The sequence below is a fragment of the Haliotis cracherodii genome, unplaced genomic scaffold, assembly GCF_022045235.1.
Source record: "Haliotis cracherodii isolate W230 unplaced genomic scaffold, xgHalCrac1.p SCAF_1, whole genome shotgun sequence".
Classification (NCBI taxonomy): domain Eukaryota; kingdom Metazoa; phylum Mollusca; class Gastropoda; order Lepetellida; family Haliotidae; genus Haliotis; species Haliotis cracherodii.
This window is the reverse complement of record NW_027266264.1, coordinates 27,739,231-27,764,751: the sequence shown is the minus strand read 5'-3', so window position 1 is coordinate 27,764,751 and position 25,521 is coordinate 27,739,231. Positions and strand designations below refer to the sequence as shown.

General features: G+C 41.1%; 2 protein-coding genes across 4 annotated transcripts in view; one reads left to right on the top strand and one right to left on the bottom strand.

Annotated features, from left to right (window-relative positions):
- LOC139475384 (kynureninase-like) overlaps positions 1 to 25,521 on the top strand; it is a 55,224-nt gene that overhangs the window by 11,135 nt on the left and 18,568 nt on the right. The window contains exon 1 of one of the 2 annotated variants that reach the window (XM_071258605.1): positions 24,856 to 24,931. The exons of the other annotated variant lie outside the window; for it this stretch is intronic. The gene's annotated coding sequence lies outside the window, so the exon portion shown is untranslated. Of the gene's footprint in view, positions 1 to 24,855; positions 24,932 to 25,521 lie in introns of those variants that run through there. 2 annotated transcript variants of the gene reach the window in all.
- On the bottom strand, positions 1,602 to 25,307 carry LOC139475400 (putative ankyrin repeat protein RF_0580). Of its 2 annotated transcripts, XM_071258619.1 has the most exons (3): positions 25,220 to 25,307; positions 3,365 to 3,521; positions 1,602 to 2,848 (listed from the first exon to the last, which is right to left on the bottom strand). In XM_071258619.1, exons 2-3 carry the CDS (start codon positions 3,510 to 3,512, stop codon positions 1,716 to 1,718), a joined length of 1,281 nt encoding a protein of 426 aa, XP_071114720.1. In that variant the 5' UTR covers positions 3,513 to 3,521; positions 25,220 to 25,307; the 3' UTR covers positions 1,602 to 1,715. The 2 variants fall into 2 exon arrangements, with proteins under 2 accessions (XP_071114720.1, XP_071114726.1); XM_071258625.1 differs by lacking the exon at positions 25,220 to 25,307 and having other exon boundaries at positions 1,602 to 2,938; positions 3,365 to 3,455.

Here is a 25,521-nt window from a genome sequence, read left to right as displayed (position 1 = left end):
AACCTAGGTTTGCCAAGTTCATGTTAAACGTTCAAAGATGAGCAAAATATTCTCCCTACAATACGCAATTGGTATTCAAATATGGTGAGTGAGTGAGCGAGTATGGTTTTACGCTGCTTTTAGCATTATTTCAGCAATATCACTACGGGGAACAACAAAATTGGGCTTCGCACATTGTACCAATGTCGGGAATCGAACCCGGGTCTTCGGCGTGACGAGCGAACGCTTTAACAAGGCTACCCGACTGCCCCTTTCAAATGTGGCTAACGAGTTGCCCCGGTCATATGTGTTGGTATAAAACAAGGAATTTGTATGTAATACGTACTCGAGGAATGCAAGTAACGCCTTGGTTGCAAACAGTCTACCTTAATATTGACTCATTTGGCTAACTCTGTAACTTTACCTGTGTTTTCACGTGCTGTTTATCCTCGGATGTGTCCTCGGATCTCAGTATCGTTATCGTACTTGACCTGTGCATCACTTAGAAAGTGGGGGCTGTATTTACCTGACAACATTTATCTTCCAAGGGCGGTCGGGTAGCCTAGTGGTTAAAGCGTTCGCTCGTCACGCCGAGGACCCGGGTTCGATTCCCGACATGGGTACAATGTGTGAAGCCCATTTCTGGTGTCCCCCGCCGTGTTATTGCTGGAATATTGCTAAAAGCGGCGTAAAACCATACTCATTCACTCACTCACTCACATTAATCTTCCCCAGGACACAACTAGAAAGAAGTAATTTAACCTACTTTACGATAAAGCAAAACTATTGTTAGATTGAATTTAGTGTATTATAGATGCCGACTAATCTCTCTTGATCCGTTAAATAAATTACCCTCGTCTAGAAAAATGACACAACGACAATAGTTTTAGCAGCATACATCTTTGTGTAGTTGGCAATCTGTCATAACATTAGGACTGTACATTAGCCAAATCGGTACAAATACTTCTTACCGAAACATGTGTAAAGGCTTGCTAAAGGCTGATCGTCCGTATGTTGTATAAGTGCACGACCAGTCGAGCTAATATGAAAACGTTCCAAAACAAGATTCATCCGAAGATGACAAATCACCCCTACCCCCACAAATTCGAAAGAACTAATTATCTGACTGCTACTTCAAGTCCAACTTAATGAGAGAATTTCTATTTAATTGGCCTGTCCGTGTACAAGAGTAGTTATTGAGCTATCAAAGTTAAACTTGTTGCCATGGAAATAGAAGAAAAATCAAATTTTGAAAATAGCAAAAGGCACCACTACAGCCCTTGGTTAATACATGTACCAGGTTTGGATGAAGAGTCTTTCACGGATTTCAAGTTGTGCTCCGAAAACTAAATCCACCTCTCTCCCCCAACACACACATTCCCACCTTTGAGAGTACAAATTGTTTCTACGAAAATCGAGAAATTAATTGCCAAAAATCCGTAAATAGCACAAGGCAGGGTCTGATATATGTCTGCCAAGGTTTGTTAAAAACTATTGAAAGTTTTTCGAGTTCCCGAAACGAAAGATATCAGGCGGACGGACAGACGTGGCGTCGACTATATCCCCCCGAAATACTTGTCGGGCCGATAAGAAGCGATATAACAATTGTTCAGGAAACGAAATAGAAACACACACAACATTTTTACTTTCATCCATGTAAAGGCACAGGCAAAATGGGCAAAACGAAACAATGACAAGTCCGCCAACCATTAGCACGTGTAGAGGAAACAGGAAAATCATACCCGATGTTCAAATTCCACAATATTTAAGTAATCAATGAACTTCCTGGGCAAGGGGAGACATTTCACTGCTTCACTAATGTTTCGCGTGTGGTGCAGATGACACCGAATGACTCTGCGGCATATTCTCTGAAGTGTCGTCTGCATGGCAAACTCCGCCTCAAGCCAGCTGGGGCAGTCGGCTTCCCCTCCGAACAGATGGGTCAGCAACACCATATCATAGTCAATGTGCGCGCCACACAGAATAAGGTACTTCAACACCACTGGATCTCGCGTCATGTGAACAGGGCGGGTCTGGAAGTCGTTAACGGCGTTAATGTCAGCCCCTGTGTTTACCAGCAAGTCGATCATCTCAAAGTGAGCCTTGTTCTCTCCCTGGAGAAGCTGTTGGATGTCCGACGTGGGTATCCGCCTCATCCGTCGATAGAAGTCCACTGAGGTGCACAGCATGGTTCGTATGTTGGACCTGGACAATCTGTCACAGGCAACGTGCAACGGGGTGTCCCCCTTGTGATCCTTATAATTGACGTCAGCACCCCGATGCAAAAGGAATCGGGTACCTTCAAGATCGTTACCCATCACGCAAGCAAATAACGGCGTCCACCCGTACCTATCCGCACCGGATAATGAGATTCCGTAATTGAGGAGGAGCTCCGCAATGTCCAGATGCTTGCCTTCTATCGCCCTGTGTAGGGCATCTCGTTCCACGTAATCTCCAAGGTTCATTGAGGCACCGTAGTGGATTAGGACGTCCACGATGGCTCTGAAACCAAGGTGACAGGCGTGGTGAAGGGGCGTCATACCGCAGCCATCCTGTCCATCAACCTGGGCTCCACTTCTCAGAAGTGCTTCCACCATTCTCAGGGAGTTCTTCAGGACCGCCATGTGCAGAGGTCTGCGTTGCCAGGCAATGGTTTCTGACTTCTCCAGGTTGGCGCCAGCATCAACCAGCAGTTCGGCCACATCGTCATAGCCCTGTTCCAAGGCGTGGATGAGGGGGGTTTTAGCATAGAGGATAACACAGTCAATGTTTACACCGGACTTGATGAGATGCCGGATCTTCCCAAGGTCCTGTTTCTCGATGGCCCCAACCATACGGAACTGCATCTCTTTCTGATACCGCTTGGACCCTGAAACAAGGCGCCGTTGTACAAAGCAATCTTAGCGCTTAGGTGATCGTAGCTCCCATACCTTAACATAGACTTACGACAGTCGTAGTGCTAAGATTGTTTTGTACAACGGCACCAAGAATTGCACATTTAACCCTCTGGGTCTAACATTCAAAATAAGTAAGTAAGTGAGTATGGTTTTACGCCGCTTTTAGCAATATTCCAGAAATATCACGGCGGGGGTCACCACAAATAGGATTCAGACATTTAACCCATGTCGGGAATCCAACCGGGGTCTTCGGCGTGACGAGCGAACGCTTTAACCACTTGGCTAACCGCTCCCATTCAAAATAGTACACAAGAAAAGGTTATACGAAGTAACACAACAGCCTTTTCGGCTCACTGAAAGTGTCAAAGTACAGAAAACTTTGAACAATTGGTTTAAAACATTAGACATGATCAAATAACTGACATATAACCTATTTCTTTCTAGCACGTTGTCGACTTCTGACATGATTATTATCGCCACAATCGTACCTATTACACAGCTTAAATCCATCTTCACCTTCAACTGTCGGTCGGACTCTTCATCATGGGCTTCAGATGGGGTATTCATGGGTGGAAGAGGTGGGGGGAGAGGAGGAAGAGACGAGGGGCGTATATCCTCCGAGTCGTGATCCGCCATTATCTAAAACTGTAAATGTAAATGAAATATTTTCATGTAATTTCTCATCATCTGTTTCAGACCTATTTCACAGTGTGTTTTTGTTTGTTTAGGAGATAAATGAACAATGCCTTCAATTTAGACCAAGTTGAGGTGAGGTGAAATTGGGTTTAACGTCGCGTCCAAGATTATTGCACTTATATAGAGTGTGTGTGTGGCTGCTTGTACTAGTGCTAGCCCACTGAGATACCATGCCGCAGTTTAACATGAATACCCCACTCAGACACAGTATACTATAGCCGACCAGTCCTTGTTTTAGCCCCTTAATGCCGAGCGCCAGACAGGCTAACAACAAGTACCATCTTTTAACGTCTTTTGGAATGAGGCGGCCGGGGATCGAACCCCGGACCTTCCGCTCTCCGGGCGGACGCCCTACAACTAGACCACGGAGGCGGTCTTCAGACCAAGGATACCTGTAGATTAAACTGCGCTAAAATGAATGTGAAACGAACGCGCAGGTACGTTTATCTCTATTCTGCCAAGACAAACCTAAACACGAACTCTTTGGGTTTGGCCAAGTTATTGAGTGACGCGGCACTGGATTGGTTCATTGTGTTGAATGCGTTATCGATTTCAGTGCAGGAAACATCGATATTAGCCTTTGAACAAAACAAGACGAAGATGTACGTGTTCGGAGCAAGCAATGACGCTTTATGTTTTTTTGTTTTATAACGCCGCACTCAGCAATATGCCAGCTATATGACGACGGTCTTTAAATAATCGAGTCTGGACCAGACAATCCAGTGATTGACATTATAAGCATCGATCCACGCGATTGGGATACGATGACATGCATGAGTCAAGTCAGCCAGCCTGACAACCCGATCGCCTCTTACAAGCATAGTCGCCTTTTACGGCAAGCATGGGTTGCTGAAGACCTGTTCTTCCCCGGATCTTCACGGGTTTGCGAAGATATTGAGTGAAGCGGCAATGATTTAGTTCATTGTGTTGATGGCGTTATCGATATCAGTGCAGGAAATACCGATAATAGCAAACCACATGTACGTGTTTGGAACAAGCATTGGCGCTTGAACGTTATCTTTTTACATGCTTCACTTGGCGATCAGGGGTAGAATAGATCTAGAATTAAATTTGTTTTTTTAATAGTATCATTCAAAAAGCAACGTCAGCCTAATTCTCAACTGGTCATGTGATTTTGACTAATCAATATTAACCGCTTTGTTAGCTTATCGAATTTGACGTGATGTTTAATATTTCTTTTAAAAAGATAAATATTTGTCCAGATAATCGCGCGGAAACCAAATATTATGGCAGGACGGACGACCGGCTGCCTGTAAACTGTAACTGCACAGCAACATTCGCTGACATGTGACCCATTGACTGTGTGTCATAACATACGAGGGGGACCCAGGTGGCCCAGTCGTCTAAGGCACCGTAACTCGCTGTGCAGAGTTGCGTCCCTTGGGCACGCCAGAAACCTATGATCGTGGGTTCGAATCCCGGTTCGCCCTAATGATGTTTCTAGGTTTGTCAGCACCATACCCGTGCTCGTGGGTTTCACCGAAGTGGTAAACGTCTGAGACCTGCATTACTTCGGACTTTCCTCCCACATTAAGCTGACACGCCGTGATATAACTGGAATAATGTTAAAAGCAGCGTTAAACTCAACTCACTCACTATTGTGCAACATGGCAGTAAGAGGCTACATTACTCGCCACTTGAAATTGAATCACTAAATATCGCGATGATTAATTAACGAATGTAGCTACAGTAAAGTACGGTTATAATGAACGCTTATAACGAACTGACGGATATAACGAACTTACCTTTTTGGTCCCGACTATTTGCTGTGGTTATGCTGTATATATGCTTATAACGAACTACGGTTATAACGAACTAACATTAGCAGTCCCTTTGAGTTCGTTATAACCGTAGTTTACTGTATTCTCACGATGAGGATATTACTTGGCCTACTTGCGCGGCGCACATCGCCAAAGGCTATTGCTGCAGGCTTCCCATCTATATACGCCTTTACTTACAGTAATGACAAAATTGCAAAGTGCGCTTTTAAAGAAATATCCATTTTCTGGCGATAAAAATCATAATTGAGTTTTGATCACGTGGTTAGTATCCGGGTTACCTTTGGCAGTCAGGTGACCATATTTAGGCAAAAGGTGGCAGCGTACGCACATTACAAGCACGAACTGAAAGGAAAAAACGTGCAGAAGTATTCAAAGCGCCATGGCCATGACAAATATACCGTATTGTGTGACCAGTTGATCAGAACTCAACGAAAATGTTTATTGCTATCAAAATGGATATTTTTTTTAAAGCGCACTTTCCGATTTTTGTCATTACTGAAAGTATTATTTCTTACCGGTGGAATGGCTTGTTTTCATTTTATAAGTATTAGCATACATGCAGCTATATTCCTCAGAATAGGTCTTCAGCAACCCTTGCTTGCCGTAAAAGGTGACTATGCTTGTCGTAAGCGGCGACTAACGGGATCGGGTGGTCAGGCTCGCTGACTTTGTTGATGCATGTCATCGTATGCCAATTGCGTGGATCGATGTTCATGATGTCCGTCACTGGATTGTCAGGTCCAGACTCGATTATATCACGGACTATATATATATATTACAGATAGCTGGAATACTGCTGAGTGCGGCGTTAAACAACAAACCAACGAACGTTAATTGATCATCGCGATATTTCGTGCTCTATTTCAAGTGGCGAGAACTGCAACCCGCGTGTCATTCACTTGGCAGTATCTAGGTCACCCTAACCACCATACAGGTGCTATCAGTAGAGTTTGTGAACTCGCATATAGACAAATGTTCATACGTGTCTGTATGACTTGTGCAATACAGTGTTGTCAATCCTTTGGTACAGTTTTGTTTTGTTTTGGTTGTTGTTTAACTCTACTCAGAAATATCCAGCTGTATGACAATGGTTTGTAAATAATCGAGGCTGGACCAGACAATCCAGTGATTGACATCATGAGCAGTCTTGGTAGAGTATTTCATATATATATATATCAGATCAGTGGGAATAAACGCAGGTGGAAGACCTTTACTTATTTCGTGAAACCAAAAGGCGTGCTGACAGGCGACGGATCATAATCGGAGCGTATAAAGGTTTCGCGGATCCTGGTACGAATAAGGGATGCATATCTAAACACCCATTAGATCGGTTGGTTCAGTGAATAAATACTACAAACAAAAACACAGGGGCTTGCAAAAATAGCAGCTACAAGACATAAGGTCACACCCAGTGTCAGTATACTATATAAAAGGATATAGTTAAACGTAGCTATTTTTTGCGTTACAAGCCCTTGTGAATAAAACACAATTGGAACAAACTGTTCATAACATCTAATCTCTAAAAGGTAGCTGTTTTCAGATTCCTCATTTACAATACATGTTGGTTACGGTACTTGTTTAAAGGCGGGCGTATTCCACATCTGCGTCACACATTTTGACGCGCGGGTATGTTTAGTGCATCGAGGTCTTCTTATGTCACGCGATGACTGATGTTTGTAACAGCAAAGATGTAGTGTTGCCTCCGTATGACAAGTAAGGAACACACACCATGTGTTTCAGCCAGTCGGCATCCCGGGAGTCGGGAGAGGTGAGGTCACTCACGTCACGATAGGTGAACTCACGTGAAATAGGGTTAAATGTTGCGTTCAAGATTATTGCACTTATGCAGCGATGAACATGTGTGTGAGGTGTGTGTGTGTGTGTGTAATAATTAGGACCAATGCCGGTTTTGAAACATGGTGCTATCCCAGTGAGATAGCACGCCACAGTTTAACATGGAGTGACTGAACTGGGTGTAACGTGGCTTTTAGCAGTTTCCAGTAATATGACGGTGTGTCAGATTAATGTGAGAGGTGAGGTGAAATGGGGTTTAACGTCGCGTCCAAGATTATTGCACTTATATAGCGACGTGCATGTACGTGTGTGTGTTTGTGTGGCTGCTTGTACTAGTCCTGACTGATGCCGATTTATAGTACTAGCTCACTGAGATACCATGCCGCAGTTTAACATGAATATCCCACTCAGACACAGTACACTGACTCCGAGCCGGCCAGTCCTTGTTTTAGTCCCATAATGCCGAGCGCCAGACAGGGTAACAACAAGTACCATCTTTAAACGTCTTTTGGTATGACGGACGCTCTCCGGGCAGACGCTCTACCACTAGACCACGGAGGCGATCCCTTAATGTGAGAGGAAAGCCCGAAGTGATGCAGGTCTCAGACGTTGTTTTTTTGTTTTTTTTCCACAATGGTGAAACGCATGAAAACGGGTATGGTCCTGACAAACCTGTAAACATATATAATCAGACAGAACCCATGATCATTGCCTTTCAGTCGTGCCCAAGGCACGCAACTCTGCATAGCGAATTGAGGCACCTTCGACAATTAGGCCACGTGTGCCCCCAGACACAGTATACTGACTCCGAACCGACCAGTCGTTGTTTGATCTCGTTAATGCCACATGCTAGGCAGGGAGCAACTCTTGGTATCACGCGACCGGGGATGGAACCCCCGACCTTCCAACCAGGTGTCGTTCTATCCACGAGACTCCCCGGGGCGGTGCGTCGGGAGCAAACCTGACAGCGTATTGCTACACAGGGACTTCTAGTAAAACTGGTACTAATACATGTAAGTTACGGTCTCTAACACTGCACTCGGCAGTGGGGTGTAGGTGGGGGTGGGGGCGGGGTCGATTGGTCAAATGGGGAGAAGGTTCGATGAGAATGTACTTTCTATTGCTGTAACACGCATATCATTTAAAAGAATATAAAAGATAGCAACCTATCCTTGGCGCCGTTGCACAAAACAACCTTAGCGCTACGACTGTCTTAAGTCTATGTTAAGGTATTGGAGTTACGATCACCTTAGCGCTAAGATCGCTTTGTACATCGGCGCCCTGGTCGTAATAGGCGACCCACTGGGACGGGGTGAGAAACTAAGTGTGGCTTCCACTTTGGTTTATTGCCTGTCATCGCGACCCGGAGGCTCGATTATTTTGCGCCGTCAAAAGACAACAACACTTTTAATAACATTTCTCTTTGAAACATTCCGAGAGCAGAGTCCTTTTCAACATGTCTATAACATATAATCCTACCAACAATTTTCACCTATAAATGATCATCCCTTAAACGCAATGCTGTGACCTATCTGGTAATTTACATATTGGGAGGCTATAGGTAGGTTACAAATACTCTGGCGGTGCGTATAACACAAGAGTAATCGAGTCATACACATTTATAGGTAATATGAAACAGCACCTGGCCATAGAAAATTATCCGTAATTGAGTTGTGATGAACATATGACACGTTTAAGCTGTAGCACAGAACACAATTAATACGGCTATTTAAGTCGCCTACAGTGTTTAGAACACCCGTGGACCAGGGGTAGCAGACAAGGCTGCACTGCAGGGTCACCTCGGACAATTCTTATTCTAGTTTACTAAGGTAAGCCCTTGGGACGCAATGCATTAATTATTAGATTAGAGCAATGGTTTTCTTTTACATTTTTTAAAATAATTCGTATGAAAAGCTTGAGTTAATATTTTGGGGAAAATATTTTTTTTGTAAATGTTATTTGACTAAGTGTTTACCGCCGTGTTGATGCATCGCATCAAACGTTTTCTTGTCTGTTAATGAGATGCCGAAACATCTGATCATTCTAGGCACTTCTAGTAGATATGGGGAAAAATAAATCAGACAGACAGACAGACAGATTTATTCGGTAATGTGGGCCACATAGCCAATGTCAGTACAATATAAATTTAGTCACGTTTTTCTAGATTTAAATATATTATACAGGTATACAGAAGTCAGTTTTATTACATCGACATTATTGCAGTTAAGAATATTTGGAAGTGACAGGTAACCGTCATACATATCCTGTAGTTGGGTAATATAATGTTTCCATAAAGTCTGGTAATAATCACAAGTGAAAAAGACATGGTCTTCATTTTCAATACAACCCTTGTTACAATATCTACATACACTATTTTCATTATCTGAGGTTTCTTTACGTAGTAACTGAACATTAAAATTATGTAAGCTAATCCTAAATTTACAGAAGGTTCTTCTGAGAGATTTATCCTGCAAAGAATCAATATATTTTTCTACATTCAGCAAAGATTTAACATTTGAATAATGAGATAAATATTTGGAAGCAGACAATTTTGCAAACCAATTTTGAAATGCAACATCTTTTAGTCTTTCCTGAAATTGATACAAAAACATATTTACATCACCAACATTTTGGTAGTCCCAGACATATGAAAAACCATTAACATATAAACAATTTTTAAGATCTGTCACCCAACTGTGCTTACCTTTCTCATCTAGCTTTTTAAGGAAGTAATAACATTGTACAGGATATCTATTTGATCCCATGTGCAATAATTTTAGCCAATATTTTATAGCTCTGATCTGACTCTGGACAAACATATAGTGGCGGCCAGTTTCCCCTAAGATAGCTGTGTTTGAGGCATATTTACCTACACCAAGAAAATATTTAAAAAATGAAGTTTGAACTTTCTCTATACATGCAAAATACCTTAGCCCCCAAATTTCTGCACCATATAAAAGTATAGGACTCATTTTACAATCAAATATTTTACAAGCTGTGGAGAATGATAGGAATGAATTTTTTTGGAATAATTTATAAACAGGGATGAATGCCTTAACAGCCTGAGCTGCCAGGTTCTCACATGATTTCGTCCAAATCAGTCTAGAAGAAAATATTTATAATATGAAACTGTTTTTAATAAACGGCCGTTATAGTACCATTTTTCAAAGCGATTTAAAATACCCCCATTTCTAAAAACTACAATTTCTGATTTTTTAAAGTTTATCTGGAAACCCCACTTAAAACAAAAACTTTCTAAAATATCTAATTGCCTCTGAAGACTTACAACATTATAAGCAAAGAGTACAACATCATCCGCAAAAAGCAACAGCATCAAATCCTCAATATCTTGAGAAATAAATATACCATTTTGACAATGTTTGTACATTTCAGTGACAAGATCATTTATAAAGAAAATGAATAATATCGGACTCAACATACAGCCCTGTCTAACACCCACCGTTGTTTCGAAAAAATCTGTTTTACCAGAATTTACTTTAACACATGCTTTCACAGAGCTAAACATACTTTTAAGAATAACATACATTTTACCATGACAGCCTTTCTGGAGTAGGGCATATAGTAGTTTTTTTTCTGTCGACATAGTCAAAGGCCTTTTTAAAGTCTATGAAGGCAGTATAAAATCTTCCTTTTGGTTTAGAGAGATATTTAGTAACAAGAGATTGCAGAGTAAAAATGTTGTCCGTAGTTGAATATTCTTGTCTGAACCCGGCTTGCGCTTCAGATATCAAGTTGTTTATTTCCATCCATAATCTTAGCCTATTCTCTAGTATTGTAGTAAATAGTTTGCCAGTTGTATTCAAAAGGGATATTCCTCTATAACTTGATGTGTCCTTCGTATTTCCAGATTTATATAACGGGATAATCATGCCTATATTCCAAATGTCAGGAAATATTCCTGTATCAAATATTTTATTGAATAAAATGTTCAAGTACGGTGTAAAATATGGCTGTGACAGTTTATAGAAGGAGTTAGGAATACCATCTTCGCCTGGACTTTTGCCTTGTTTTAAGCCTGTGATAGCATCAGTAATCTCTGTATCTGTGATAACACTTGAAAACGACTGGTCAGTAAATGGGAAGTCTTCGCAGTTTTCACAAGTGTGATTTTCAATGAAGTCTGTAACTATAGTCCCAAATTCACATGTTACACATAATTCCGGATTTAATAAGTTTTTGAAATAAGACAACCAATTGTCTGGAGAAATGTTTAAGTTCGAAGAATGTTTGCCGAGAGCATGTTTCAATGCTGTCCAAAATGTTTTACAGTCTTTACCTACAGCAGCTTCAGAAATATCAAAAGCTATTTTCTTCTCATGAGCGATTTTCTTCTCTTTACAACATTTCTTGAACTTGTCCTTTGCCTCAATATATTCCAGCCTATTTTCACTGCATGAGAACTTTCTAAACTTTGTTAATTTCCGGCTTTTCTGTACCTTAAGGTCTTCACACTGTGTGTCAAACCATGGAGGTTGCTATCTAGGTCTAGATTTACCTGTTGATATCTTTCCCATATTTGATGCACAAAACAGGACCATGTCCTTTAATTTGGTAACAGCTAGATTAATATCGGTTTCCAAAGCAGTTGTAAAGTCATCCACAATTTTGTTGAAGCTATCTTGAGCCATCAGTTGTTCAAGTCGTTCCTTGTTCTCATGTAATTGTCTGATTTTAGGGACAGGTTGAAATCTTATTTCTTCAGTTATGAATGTAGTGGTGTCACAAAATAAATTTTCGAAGGAACATAGTAGTGGCAGATGATCAGAACATGTAATAGTATCGACCGAAAGGTCTGCAATACAATGGAAAATGTTACTAGAAACAATAAAATAATCGATTATGCTGGCTCATTTATGAGAAACGTAGGTAAAATTATTTGGATTGTCCCCCTTCATTCTTCCATTTACAATATGAATTTCCATATGTTTACAAACATCTAAAAGTTGTCTTCCATATCTGTTTGTTTCTTGGTCACAATTCACTCTCGGGAGATCAAATGGGTCCTCACTGTAGTCATAGACTGGTAGATAGTGACTGTTGTCGTCCATAATGAAATCTGGTAGGTCACTAGTTCTGGAGTTAAAATCCCCACACAGAATAAATGATACATTTTCTCCAAAATCAAATATTATTTGCAGTAATTTATTTTCTAGCATTTCAATACCCGTCTCTTCAGAACTGTTATATTTAGGCGAACCTTCTGGGTGTATGTACAGGAACCCAAAAATTAACTTCTGTTCTTTGTGATTTGTGTTGACAATGAAAAATATAGAGTTTGTATACAGGAAAAATAACTCGCAGTTTAGCAAAGCCCATTGTAAACAGCTGTCAGGTCAATATAAAACAGTGTTTGTGAGTGTCGCAGGTTCCGAAAGTCGAGCTTGTGAATTACAACAACTGTCGTAGATCGGTGGAACGTTCTGTTTGAATGCGTGTAAACAATTAAAATGCCTGGTTTTTTTCAGTTCTGCGTTCCGAGGTACGTTATGGTCATATCTACCACATATATTTGTAAGCATTGTGAACGCAGAAAATATCGACCCAATAAGCTACTTTTATGTGTTTAGGGTATTTGTGATGCTCAGTCATAGTCCTTCGGTTTTCGTTCGTGTTCCAGGACATTCGTGACCAACTCGTGTTGTTCCCGGACAAGCCAAATAGCATTCGTGACCAACTCGTGTTGTTCACGGACAAGCCAAATAGCATTCGTGACCAACTCGTGTTATTTGGAGAACTACTAGGTCATATGTGACATATCATGGATATATTTGAATACTACTTGATAAATATGTACCATTCTAAGGTGCATGTTATAAATTCAGCAAATATATTTCATAATTATTCATTGACATGTTAGTGAACTAATTGTTAAATCAAAGTATTTTAAGTTCATAACACTGTGATGTGATGTCAAAAACGCACGCAAACAAACAAGCTGAATCTTAAAATACAGCAAATAATACGGAAACATCAAACTGCTGAAGTTTGGAAAATACAACTTACAAGTAAACTGAAAAAGTTATTGCAATTTTTGTGTAAAATTTAATTTTTCAAGATGCATCTAGTCAATTTCCAAGAGAGAGAAAAATAATATTTCGCCTCTGTTTGTCATGTCCGTTTTTTCATTCTATTTACATTTATTAAATCTACTTTGGTCCAAGCATTTGTGATAAAGTATGCCCTAAAATATACAAAGTTGCTATGTTGAGTTTATGATCATTAAGTTATTCAAGATGACTGAATTTCATGACATCTTTACATTCCTATAGATCAGTGAACATTTTCAGAATATCATAAATACCATTGTTCAATGTCTAACAATGCTATGGATACATTAATAGTTTCAGTTATTGATACAGTGGAATTGTATTACAACTGTGTTGTTGAATGTACTGCACCGTGAAATACAACTAATCAGGTACTGCACCGTGAAATACAACTAATCAGGTATCAACTGTGATAAAAGTCCTCATACTGTTCACTGGTTAAAAATCCTCTTTCAAGCCTGGACCCTTTAGACTTGCAAGGCTGTACACCATTATAGTGAGTGAGTGAGTGAGTTGGGTTTAACGGCGCTTTTAACATTATTCCAGTTTTATCACTGGTGTCAGCTTTATGTGGGAGGAAAGCCCGAAGTGATGCAGGTCTCAGACGTTTACCACTTCAGTGAAACCCACGAGCACGGGTATGGTGCTGACAAACCTAGAAACATAATCGGGGCGAACCGGGATTCGAACCCACAATCATAGGTTTCTGGCGTGTCCAGGGGACGCAACTCTGCACAGCAAATCGCGGCGCCTTAGACGACTGGGCCAGCCGTGCCCCCACACCATTATAGTGAGTGAGTGAGTATGGTTTTATGCCGCTTTTAGCAATATTCCAGTAATATGGTGGCGGGGACACCAGAAATGGCCTTCACACATTGCACCAATGTCGGGAATCAAGCCTGGGCAAATGCTTTAGGCACAAAGGCTACCCGACTGCCCCTGTACACCATTATACAAATGGAGTAATTGCTTCTCAAGTGCATCCCTGCCCTCCTTATGTGATGCAGGTCTCAGACGTTAACCACTTCAGTGAAACCCACGGGTATGGTGCTGACAAACCTAAAAACATATTCGGGGCGAACCGGGATTCAAATCTATTATCATAGGTGTCTGGCGCATCCAAGGGACGCAACTCTGCACAGCGAATCGCTGTGCCTTAAACGACTGGGCCACCCATGACCCCTCTTCTCATGAATTAATATACTGCATATAATCAATGTTTTCATTATTTTAATGTAGGATTTTCACAATGCACTTATAGGTGAGTGTGTTTATGTGGAAGGCAGATGAGGCTTTGGTTTGGTTTGTTGTTTTACGCCGCACTCAGCAATATTCCAGCTATATGATGGCTGTCTGTAAATAAACAAGTCTGGGCCAGACAAACCAGTGATTGACATCATGAGCATTGATCCACGCAAATGGAATCAATGACATGCTTAAACCAAGTCAGCCAGCCTGACCACCCGATCCCCTTAGTCGCCTCTTATGTCATGAGGCAGTCACAGTGAAAAAGGTTGTCAATTAGTGTCAGTACTTGCATCACTTTCAATAAAACAAGAAATAGTACTTAGTATCTGTTTGCATGAAATTACTGGAATCATCAATTTCTGGGAATGGGGATTGGAATATAACTTAGAGGTCATGATTCATTTATCAGCAAGGGGCCCAGTTGTCTAAAGCAAGCTATTTGCTTAGGAGAGTTATGTCCATTGGACATGCCAGAAACCTATGATTGTAAGTTCGAATCACAGGTCACTGATTATGTTTCTAGGTTTGTCAGCACCATACCCGTGCTTGTGGGTTTCATCAAAGTGGTTAATCTCTGAGACCTGCATCACTTCGGGCTTTCCTCCCACATTAAGCTGACACAATGTGATAGTGAGTGAGTGAGTATGGTTATACGCCACTTTTAGCAATATTCCAGCAATATCATGGCGGGGGACACCAGAAATGGGCTTCACACATTGTACCCATGTCGGGAATCAAACCCGGGTCTTCAGCATGACGAGCGAACGCTTTAACCACTAGGCTACCCGACCGCCCGACACAATGTGATATAACTGGAAAACAGATCATTCAAAACATAATTCACAAATTGGTTTGAGAACTGACAAGATTTATAAAAAGCAGTGGATTCAATTATTACGTATTACATCTCTTATCGTTAGTGGTTAAATTGTTTTATGACATTAAATAAGTCAAGTGTTTTATTCATCTCTCTGTCATGTAGAGGTAATCAGAGCTCCAGATAACTTTTTGAGCAATTGAGTTTTTACTCGAAGGTTTCTATTGTAATTGGGTTATTACATTTTATAATATTTTCACTCATCTCTTCATCACTCTATTGGGCTTTTCCCAAAATGAGTTAACATTTTGAGATTTCAAAATAAATAATAACGTTTTAGATGTATATAACGGTTCTAAAGTTCTATAGGCTTGACTCAGCAAGTAAATTCACTCGTAATTGTGTTTCGGAAATAAGCTCCATTGTACGCATGCTGAAATAGCTTCATTGCGTATTTACGCATACCCTTTTTATACATTCTCATTTAAAGCATGCATTTCTGTACGCAAGTTGATTGAAAGTAATTGGATTTTTAATACTTTTTTTGGGGGGGGGGGGGGGGTATTTTTTGCAAACACACAGCTTATCTGTGGCTCTGGGTAATACTATACAGCTGTAACCAATACAATACAAGTCTGCAAAGGGGGTCGAGTACATTATGCATACAAACATAACAGTTCATGTGCTATGCAGCTGTTGCTGGGGAAAATGGCATAACAAGCATGACTCTTATCAGAGACCATATGGTCTCTGCTCTTATCAACTGTCGTGTATATCGAGATCGTCTTCCATATGATCATATTTCTGACACCTCTGAGGCTTGGCTCACCTGTTTCAGTTCCTTGTCCAAATGGGATACATTGTTTGGCGACAAACCTGTAATTGAGTAATTGGACAACATGGGTGATGAAGCTTATCTCTCCCTCACCTTCCATTAACCTTTTCTTTCACTCTTCTTTCATTATTTCACTCTTCTACCATTCTTCATTCATCTTCCTATTATATAATTACTAGATTTAAATGTGAAATCGTGTCTTGTATATGTGATAATAAATCCTGAGAAAAAACAAAACAAAACGTTTAATGTATTAAACTACAGTCACACTTCTAGATACCGAGCTGTCGGATTAATGTTCAAAATTCACATTATATGTAGTACCTACAAGCCATTTGAAAATTTGAATACTGTCACTGCTTAGCCTGGTGAGTGAGTGAGTGAGTTTGGTTTTACGCCGCTTTTAGCAATATTACAGCAATATCACGGCGGGGGACACCAGAAATGGGCTTCACACATTGTACCCATGTCGGGAATCGAACCCGGGTCTTCGGCGTGACGAGCTAACGCTTTAACCACTAGGCTACCCGACCGCCCCTTAGCCTGGTGAGGTGAGGTGAAATTGGGTTTAACATCGCGTCCAGAATTATTGCACTTGTTGATTATAGCAACGTGCATGTACGTGTGTGTGTGTTTGTGTGGCTGCTTGTACTAGTCAGGACTGATACCGATTTATAGTGCTAGCTCACTGAGAAATGATGCCGTAGTTTTAACATGAATACCCCACTCAGACTCAGTATACTGACTCCCATCTTCCCGAGGCAAGAGTTTTAACTGACTTTAAAAATCCAGTTACCACCCTTGCAAAACTAGGCTGGAATTCCTGGGCTCCATCGTAGCGCCACCAGTGGTTATTACGAGTCATGTTCCTTCTAAGCCTCTTCTATGGACCAATCAGATTCCACCTCTTGTAACACTTGCATTTGCTTCAAACAAAATGGCAGCGCCCAGTCAAGACGATCTAATCGATAATCAAGATCTATATTGTGATAAAATGGTTCTTACATCGCGAAGTGCATCAAATCATGTGAACACCTTGGTTAAAAGCATGAAAAGATTTGGAAAATCACTGTTGACAACGAGTTGGCGGTGCACATCCTTTACAAATCCTGCAATCGACCGAAATCTGCACAACAGTTTACGAACCGGATTTCAATTTCGTTAGTCATGCCGAGATGTAACTCCATAATACCAGCCTAGTTCGACAAGGGTGGAAACTGGACTTTTATAGTCAGTTAAGTCCCCTGCCTTGGGGAGATGACTGAATCCGAGCCAACCAGTCCTTGCTTTAGCCCCATAATGCCGAGTGCCAGACAGGGTAACAACAAGTACAATCTTTTAACGTCTTTGGTATGACTGGGATGCAAATCTCCGGGCGGGCGCTCTACCACTAGAACACGGAGGCGGTCTGCTTAGCCTGGTGAACAAACATCAACTGTACTTTGCCCATCAAGAGTGATATAAATAACTAGGGATGACTATTGGGGCTATTTTATCTATGCAATAACTTTGCTATAGTCAGATAGTAGTAAGCCAACTTTAAGGCTTGAAAACTTATATTAATATGTCTCAAGGTCTATTGTTTGTAACTAATGGCAACTATTGAAACTAATGAAGTTTTATGCACACTATTGACAATTCTATTGCCATAACTAAATTCCTATCAATGTAGAACTATCATAGGGCAAACAACTGCAATAGTTCAATAGTCGAATATATCTTTACACTCCTATTAAAAACACTTCCTGTTCGTCATAATGTCTTAATAACAGATTTGATAGAGGCATAAGAAAACAAGGCTCTTCTGAATTTAAATGGAACAGTTTAAACATTCATCCAGGTAGAAGTTAAAAAGAAAATATGTTACTTATACAGGACTTGAAGCCATTTTCTCAATGCTACATGTAAAAATGACTGAATAATGTGCAAAGATGACAAATTTCCACGTGGCTGCCATGTTTGAAACTGTATCAGACTCATATTATGAGCAAATGTAAAAGACACAAAATAAGCTTATATTGGGAATGGGGATATGTAAACGTCAAAAGCCGTAGAGTCAAAAACTAAACAACCGGGAGAAAAACAAATTTTCAATATGGCCACTGTGGTGGTCATGTTCAAAATGGAATCTGCAGACACCTTAATGATGTAACCTTTGAAACATTTCACCTTCATGGGTATTATGGTTTCAGGGGAGAAGTGGAAAATGTGAAAGTTCACAACAGATAGACAGACAACTCAAGGCCTCAACATAGGCTTACCTAGTTCAGGTTAGCTAAGCACTCACTGAGATGACACCACTTTTATCAACAAAATAACTGCAGTTCAATAGAAAAAAAACTCCACTGGAACATCCACAATACAGGTCATGGCATCTGAAAGAAATTTGGATTAAAACTAATGAGTGAGTGAGTTGGGTTTAACGCCATTTTTAACAGTATTCCAGTCATATCACGGCGTGTCAGCTTAATGTGGGAGGAAAGCCCGAAGTGATGCAGGTCTCAGACGTTTACCACTTAGGTCAACCCCACGAGCACAGGTATGGTGCTGACAAACCTAGAAACATAATCGGGGCGAACCGGGATTCGAACCCACAATCATAGGTTTCTAGCGTGCCTAAGGGACGCAATTCTGCACAGCGAATTGCGGCACCTTAGACGACTGGGCCACCTGTGCCCCCTTTAAACTAATGAACTGTCTAAAAGCAAACAGTATAAAAATGACTCATTACAGGAAATATACAAATCTTACTGTGTTACATGCTAAACCCTAAATGGGCCTCAGACAGAGAATAGTATAGGGGAGATAACTCTCACTAGCATTATACTGAGTGCAAGCACATGGCACCAATGAAACTCTTGTGTACAGCTACAATTACAGTGATTAAACATAGTTAATGAATGAAGACATCTGTGTCACATCACCACATGGTGTCAGAAGAAGGATTTTGTCATGGCAAGCTGTCAAATAACTCCTCCTGAGAAATTGGATTTCTCTAACCCAGACGGATGGACAAGATGGATCCGTCTATTAAAGCAGTATTGCATCACCTCCAAGCTTGCAATATAAGATCAAGAAACCCAAGTAAATCAGCTCATATACCTGATGGGAGCAGAAGCTGATGACACTTTGCCGACTTTCACACTCTCTGAAGTGGAACAGAAGAGCTATAAGTTTCATCAGTACCTTTGCGTTCGTAAAAATGTCATATTTGAGCGAGCTTAACTTAACCAGCATGTAAAGAGAAACTGTAGACAGTTGACAGCTTCATCGTGGATCCCTATTCTCATGCAGAAAACTGTAATTATAGTGCATTTCATGATGAGAAGATTCAACACAGAATTGTCGTTGGAATCCGAGACGTCAAATTATCAGAAAAACTTCAGCATGACTCTGAATTAACATTACAGAAAGCTGTCACAAGTACCAGACAATCGGAAATTATCCACAAGCAGCAACCTGTTATCTGAGGCAATGTGTCTTCAAGACTAGCAAGTGGAAGTTCTAGAGTTAAAGAACTTGTCAAACCTAAAGGTAAAGCAAGAAGCCTTGTGGCAAAACTAAGCCCAAGACTTCACCTTGTCCACTTTTTACAAAGCAGAGCCTAAACCCACATGTTCATACTGTGGTAGAGATTCACATCCAAGAACAGAATGTCCTATTAACCAGATCAACCTGTCGGAAATGTCCGGAAGGTGGACTCTGGAATGTAGTATTCAGGAATCAAACTCAACGGTGTGGGCTATCTGAGATTCGATTCTAACGCAGGCCTTACCAATGAGGCAGAAACTGCATTTCCTTGGATCCATTAGTGCTGATCAAGCATGCTCTGATCTATCACAGCCCTGGCTTGTAATTCTTGAGGTCAACTCATGACTAGATCGAGACTGATTGACACAGGTGCTGAAGTTACAGTCATTCCCGATGACATTCAGGCGCCTCATCTTCCCGAGGCAAAGGAGTTAACTGACTATAAAAGTCCAGTTTCCATCCACCCTTGCCGAACTAGGCTGGTATTATGGAGTTAGGTTTTGTCTGCACTAACGAGTCTATGCATAGTCCAATCAAAATCGCACACCAAAATCAAATTCCGGTTCGTAAACTGTCGTGCAGATTTCGATCGATTGCAAGGTTTGCAAAGCATGTGCATCACCAATTCGTTGTCAGCATATATTTTCCAAATCCTTTCATATTTTTAATCAAGGTGCTCACAATATAGATCTTGATTATCGATCCGATCGTCCTGACTGGGCGCCACCATTTTGTTTGAAGCAAACGCAAGTGATAAAAGAGGTGGAATCTGATTGGTCCATAGGAGAGGCTTAGAAGGGACATAATTGGTAATAGCCATTGGCGGCGTGACAATCGAGCCCAGTAATTCCATCCTAGTTTGGCAAGGAGGGAAACTGGAGTTAGTTAACTCCCTTGCCTCGGGAAGTGAGAGAGTTTGGTTTAATGCCGCTTTTAACAGTATTCCAGTTATATCACGGCACGTCAGCTTAATGTGGGAGGAAAGCCCGAAGTGATGCAGGTCTCAGACGTTTACAACTTCGGTGAAACCCACGAGCACGGGTATGGTGCTGACAAACCTAGAAACATAATTAGGGCGAACAGGGATTCGAACCCACAATCATAGGTTTCTGGCGTGTCCAAGGGACGCAACTCTGCACAGCGAATCGCGGGCCTTAGACGACTGGGACACCTATGCCCCCTTGCCTCGGGAAGATGCAGGCGTCTTTTCCAAAACTACAGCACAGTGGTAAGAGACTGTATCCCCAGATTCCTCACTACTTACCCGTTTCATCATACCCTTAGGCATCTCGTCAGCACCAGAACTTTTTCAGAAGAGAATGCATCAGATTCTGGAAGGGCTAGATGGGGTTGTGTCTCAGATGGATGATGTCCTGATTCATGGTCATGATGACAGCGAACATGATCAGAACGTAGAGGCAGCCTTGTGAAGATTGCATGATGCAGGCATAATGCTAAAACTGGAAAAGTGTCAGTTTTCAAAGAAAACAGTGAAATTCCTTGGACACATAATTGGCAGCACTGGCATTTATGCTGACCCAGACAAAATTCATGCCATTACCGGGATGAGTGAGCCACAGAATGTCTCAGACATCAGGAGATCGCTCTGTATGGTTAATCAGCTATCAAAGTTTGAACCCAATCAAAACACAACCTCTTCATGAACTCCTTGTCAAGTACAGAGCTTGAGACCAGGAAGAACCACAGCATTTTGTGTTTCAGTCTATCAAGGAGGTCATCTGCTCCAGTACACGAACACCATGATCCAAATGCAGATACTTGTGTGTCAGCCGATGCTTTCTCATTCCATTCAGCAGTACTCTGTCAGAAAAGACTGCAATGGAGTATATAAAGCAGTGGCCTACTGCTCTAGATCAAAGACGGACACAGAAAGGCATACGTACAGGTGGAAAAGGAGGCGTTGGCAATTACCTGGGCTTGAGAACGTTTTCGTGACTACCTGCTGGGTAAACAGTTTCACACAAACAGTGACCACAAACTGCTCCTTTTTCTGTAGGGAAACAAGACCTTGGATCAATTGCCACCTCGCATACAGCGATTCAAGATGCACCACCTGTTCCAATACTATATCATACATACCAGGGAAACAGCTCTGTTCAGTAGATGCACTCTCTAGAGCGCCGATGGATATTCCACTCTCAAGCCAAGAGTCTTGTCTTCTGAGGGACACAAATATCTATGTTGATTCTGTTCTTGCTACATTACCTGCAACAGATCAACGACTGGATGAGATACGTCTCTAACTATGTAAAGACCCGGGATGTGAACTCAAAACGAAATATTGTAACCATATATGGCCAAAATACACATCTCTGCCGGACTGTGCACAAAACTACTCACTGTAGTAGATGGACTACTCATGATGGGAGGAAGACTGTTCCAGTTTGCATGAGAATCAAAATGCTCGACATTTTGCATTCTTCTCACCAAGGCATTACTCGGTGCCAAGCTCGAGCAAACAGGTCAGTTTGGTGGCCAGGCATCAGTTGACAGACAGAGCATGCAGTCAAGAGTGTGTGATTCTGACCTAACCCACCTAATATCTTCAGAAGTTCCATCTCACCCATGGAGTGAAGCATAGACATACCTGTTTGAACTGGATTCCATACCATACTTACTTGTAGTGGACTACTACTCAAAGTATATTAAGATAACAAAACTCGCCAGGCAAGCGTGGTAAACCATCTGAAATTTCTTTTCACAAGACTTGCTATTCCGGACACTGATTTCCAACAACAGTCCACAGTACCCATCCTATGTCTATTGCTTCACTCATACCACAAGTAGTCCGAGGTACCCTGAGTATTGTGCGGCCTAGAGAGCGGTTCAAACTGTGAAGCAACTATTGAAGACATCCTCCGCTCCTAACATGACACTCCATGCCTATAGGAGTACACCTTTACAGAATGGATTCAGCCCTTCACAGCTCTTGATGGGACGCAACTTGCAGACAACTCTCCTAGTTCATACATCTCAACTTGAGCCCAATCAACCATCTTCACAGGAAGTGAAGTTTTCGTTTACCAAAATCCAACAGCATAAAAAAATCGAACTATGCCTCTAGTCACAGATCACGCATTCTTCCCTAGGTAAAGGAGGGAGATAGGGTGCTGACAGTGGAATGACAGTCAAATGCACAGGGAGGCTGAAACTCCAATATTCTACATCAAGGCAGGTGATAGCATTCTGTACAGGAATCGTAGACCCCTCACTCCCAGAAAAGCAGCCAACAAACACACGCCAAGTCACAGCCATTGAATGTCTTGCCTTATGTGCCATCAAGTGTGCAACGTGACTTACCACCTAATGTGACTCTGACCAGATCCGGAAGGATTTCAGTTAAACCTGACAGATTTGATTTGAAGAAAAATGAACAGTAGTCAGTCAAGAAACATTATTGTTTCATGTTAGTAGTTAACAGTTCAGTAGATTTAAATCTACATTGTTTGTTTTTAGTAAAAGAAACAGGATCAAATGAGTGTTACTCCAAACCTGGAAAGGACATTATTATTTGTGATGTATAGTCTAACAGTTGTTCTTTTATTTCTAGCTTTTAATGTTAGACAACTGTCATCTTTCTATCACGCTTAACAAAGGGAGATGTGGTATTAGCTAAACCCTAAATGGGCCTCAGCCAAAGATGGTGTAGGGGAGATAACTCTCACTAGAATGCTGCTGAGTTCAAGCACATGGCACCAGCCACATACTTGTGTACAGCTACAATTACAGTGATTAAACATAGTTACCTATTACCACACATATAATTTAGAGAAAATATATGGGAAACTGAATTAGGTGCTACTTCGGACTGGTGGTTCACTTAAAATAACTAAATTCGGGGATGTAACAGCTTGTCTCACTAGGTTTTCAGGAGTCAAGAACTAGTGGCTGTATCTATCAATTTCTATACCTCCCAACATGTCCAAAGACATGAATTAGTCAGGGTACTTTAATCCTCCTCTTATCCTAGTATTATTGTCACTCCTACTCTTTGTGAGTACAACTGATAAGTACTAGTAACATTAGCTAACTTTGATGAGTAGAATCTACAGTTAACTTGAAGTAAAAGATTCGTCCCTGCGTATTCCATCTGTATTAACCATTTTCGATTGTGTCAAACCTCGGATAACTCAAAGTATTGACGTAACATCCCCAACAATCTATACCATGTCACCAAGACTGATTCATTCAGCTGCCCATCTTCCTGAGGCAAGGGAGATAACTGACTTTAAAAGTACAGTTTCCACCCTTGCCAAACTCGGGTGCAATTATGAAGTTATATTATAGATAGACTATAATATCTATTACTGGGTGCAATTGGACAACAAACACTTTTTGATGCAAATTGTGAGTGGAAGGACATACAGTGTAAGATAAAGGGTTAACTGTGTCGTCAACTGTGACGTCATACACACGTACAGAAGTGATGACGTAACATGCATGTACCAAATCTGATGACTGCCATGGTTGTTGTCAAATCTATTACAGACAGGACCTGCTTACCCTTTTCAAGAACACCTGGTGTTATCACTTACTTTCAGTGATCCATTCATATTATTTTCATCCCTATGTTGCATTTTAAGCCAATGCATGGTATCTTTTTTGGTAGATACCATTAATATTAAAACCTAGAGCTCCAACTTGTTGCCATGGAAATGCAAAAACAATATTTTTCATATTCCTAAATAGCAAACACCACAGTGCCTAGCTGCTAGTTGTGGAATACAAAGTTTCATTAAGAAATACTGAATATTTAAAAAAAAACATTTCTAGATCTTGATCCCAGGAAAAAATCTTTCTTCCGTAATTTTTTGGGTGGTGGGGACAAAATTGTACTCACCAAACTTATGGTAACGCACTCTCCCTGTTGCTGCTTCGAACTTAACAGGGAAAATGCCCGTGATGTGACTTCTTATATTAGGGAAACATGGGCGTGCATAATCTATAAATAACAGTTACAGTGTGTCCCAACGTAAATATATGGGACAAAGTCATGTGTGTGCATATATCTATACAAGTCGGTTTGTATACACACACACACACACACACACACACACACCCCCCCCTCCCGATATATTACACACACATTACTGTTTCATCACTCTTTTCTTTAGCACCGTCCTATGCACTGTTCAAATATAATAATTGATCACGTACACAAGGTCAAGGTTGATGTGATGACATTGACAAGTTACTTTTCTCTGCAAACTAGGCCTAACACCGGCAGATTGTGACATCAATCGGTAAGTCGACTTAGTTAAATATATATAACGTAATTCGAACAACCACTGACATTCCTTCTCTCGTATTGTCGCGACAGCCAGATGGTAACACACACGCGGCTATTATTAGTTTCAACACCGAATGCCGCTAAGAGATCCCTTCTTCAGTTGAAAGCGAAGCTGAACGTGTCTGACTATATTTAGCCACTTTCCGTGTACTTGTGTCAGGTTGACATGAACATATCAAACACACGAACCACAATTTGGAACATAATAGGGAAATAATAAGCATAAATGCAGCAAACTTACTTCTCTGTAAACCGAGACAGTTTCCTTTCCATCACCGGTGCGTTGGACGTTTGCTACCCATGAAATGTGTCAGACAGGATGTCGTGTCTCGTGCACATGTATTTATTTGCAGAACGTGTAGATAGTCCTGGATACGGGTTGTTATATCCCGCAACCCGTTTTGCGGGAGTAATAAATGGACACCGTCCATCCGTGCGTCCGACCGTGCAATATTTCGTTTCCGGAGCAGATCCAGAAAACTGTAAAATTTACTTCACTCAACTTGGTACATTGATAGATCTTGGTCTAAAAAAAAGGGTGCA

Excerpts from the sequence above, each read along its gene's own strand:
- LOC139475400 (XM_071258619.1), bottom strand. The coding sequence starts at position 3,512 with ATGGCGGATCACGACTCGGAGGATATACGCCCCTCGTCTCTTCCTCCT. Across the intron at positions 2,849-3,364 it reads GGATTTAAGCTGTGTAATAG|GGTCCAAGCGGTATCAGAAA; the intron begins GTACGATTGTGG and ends GCCTTGTTTCAG.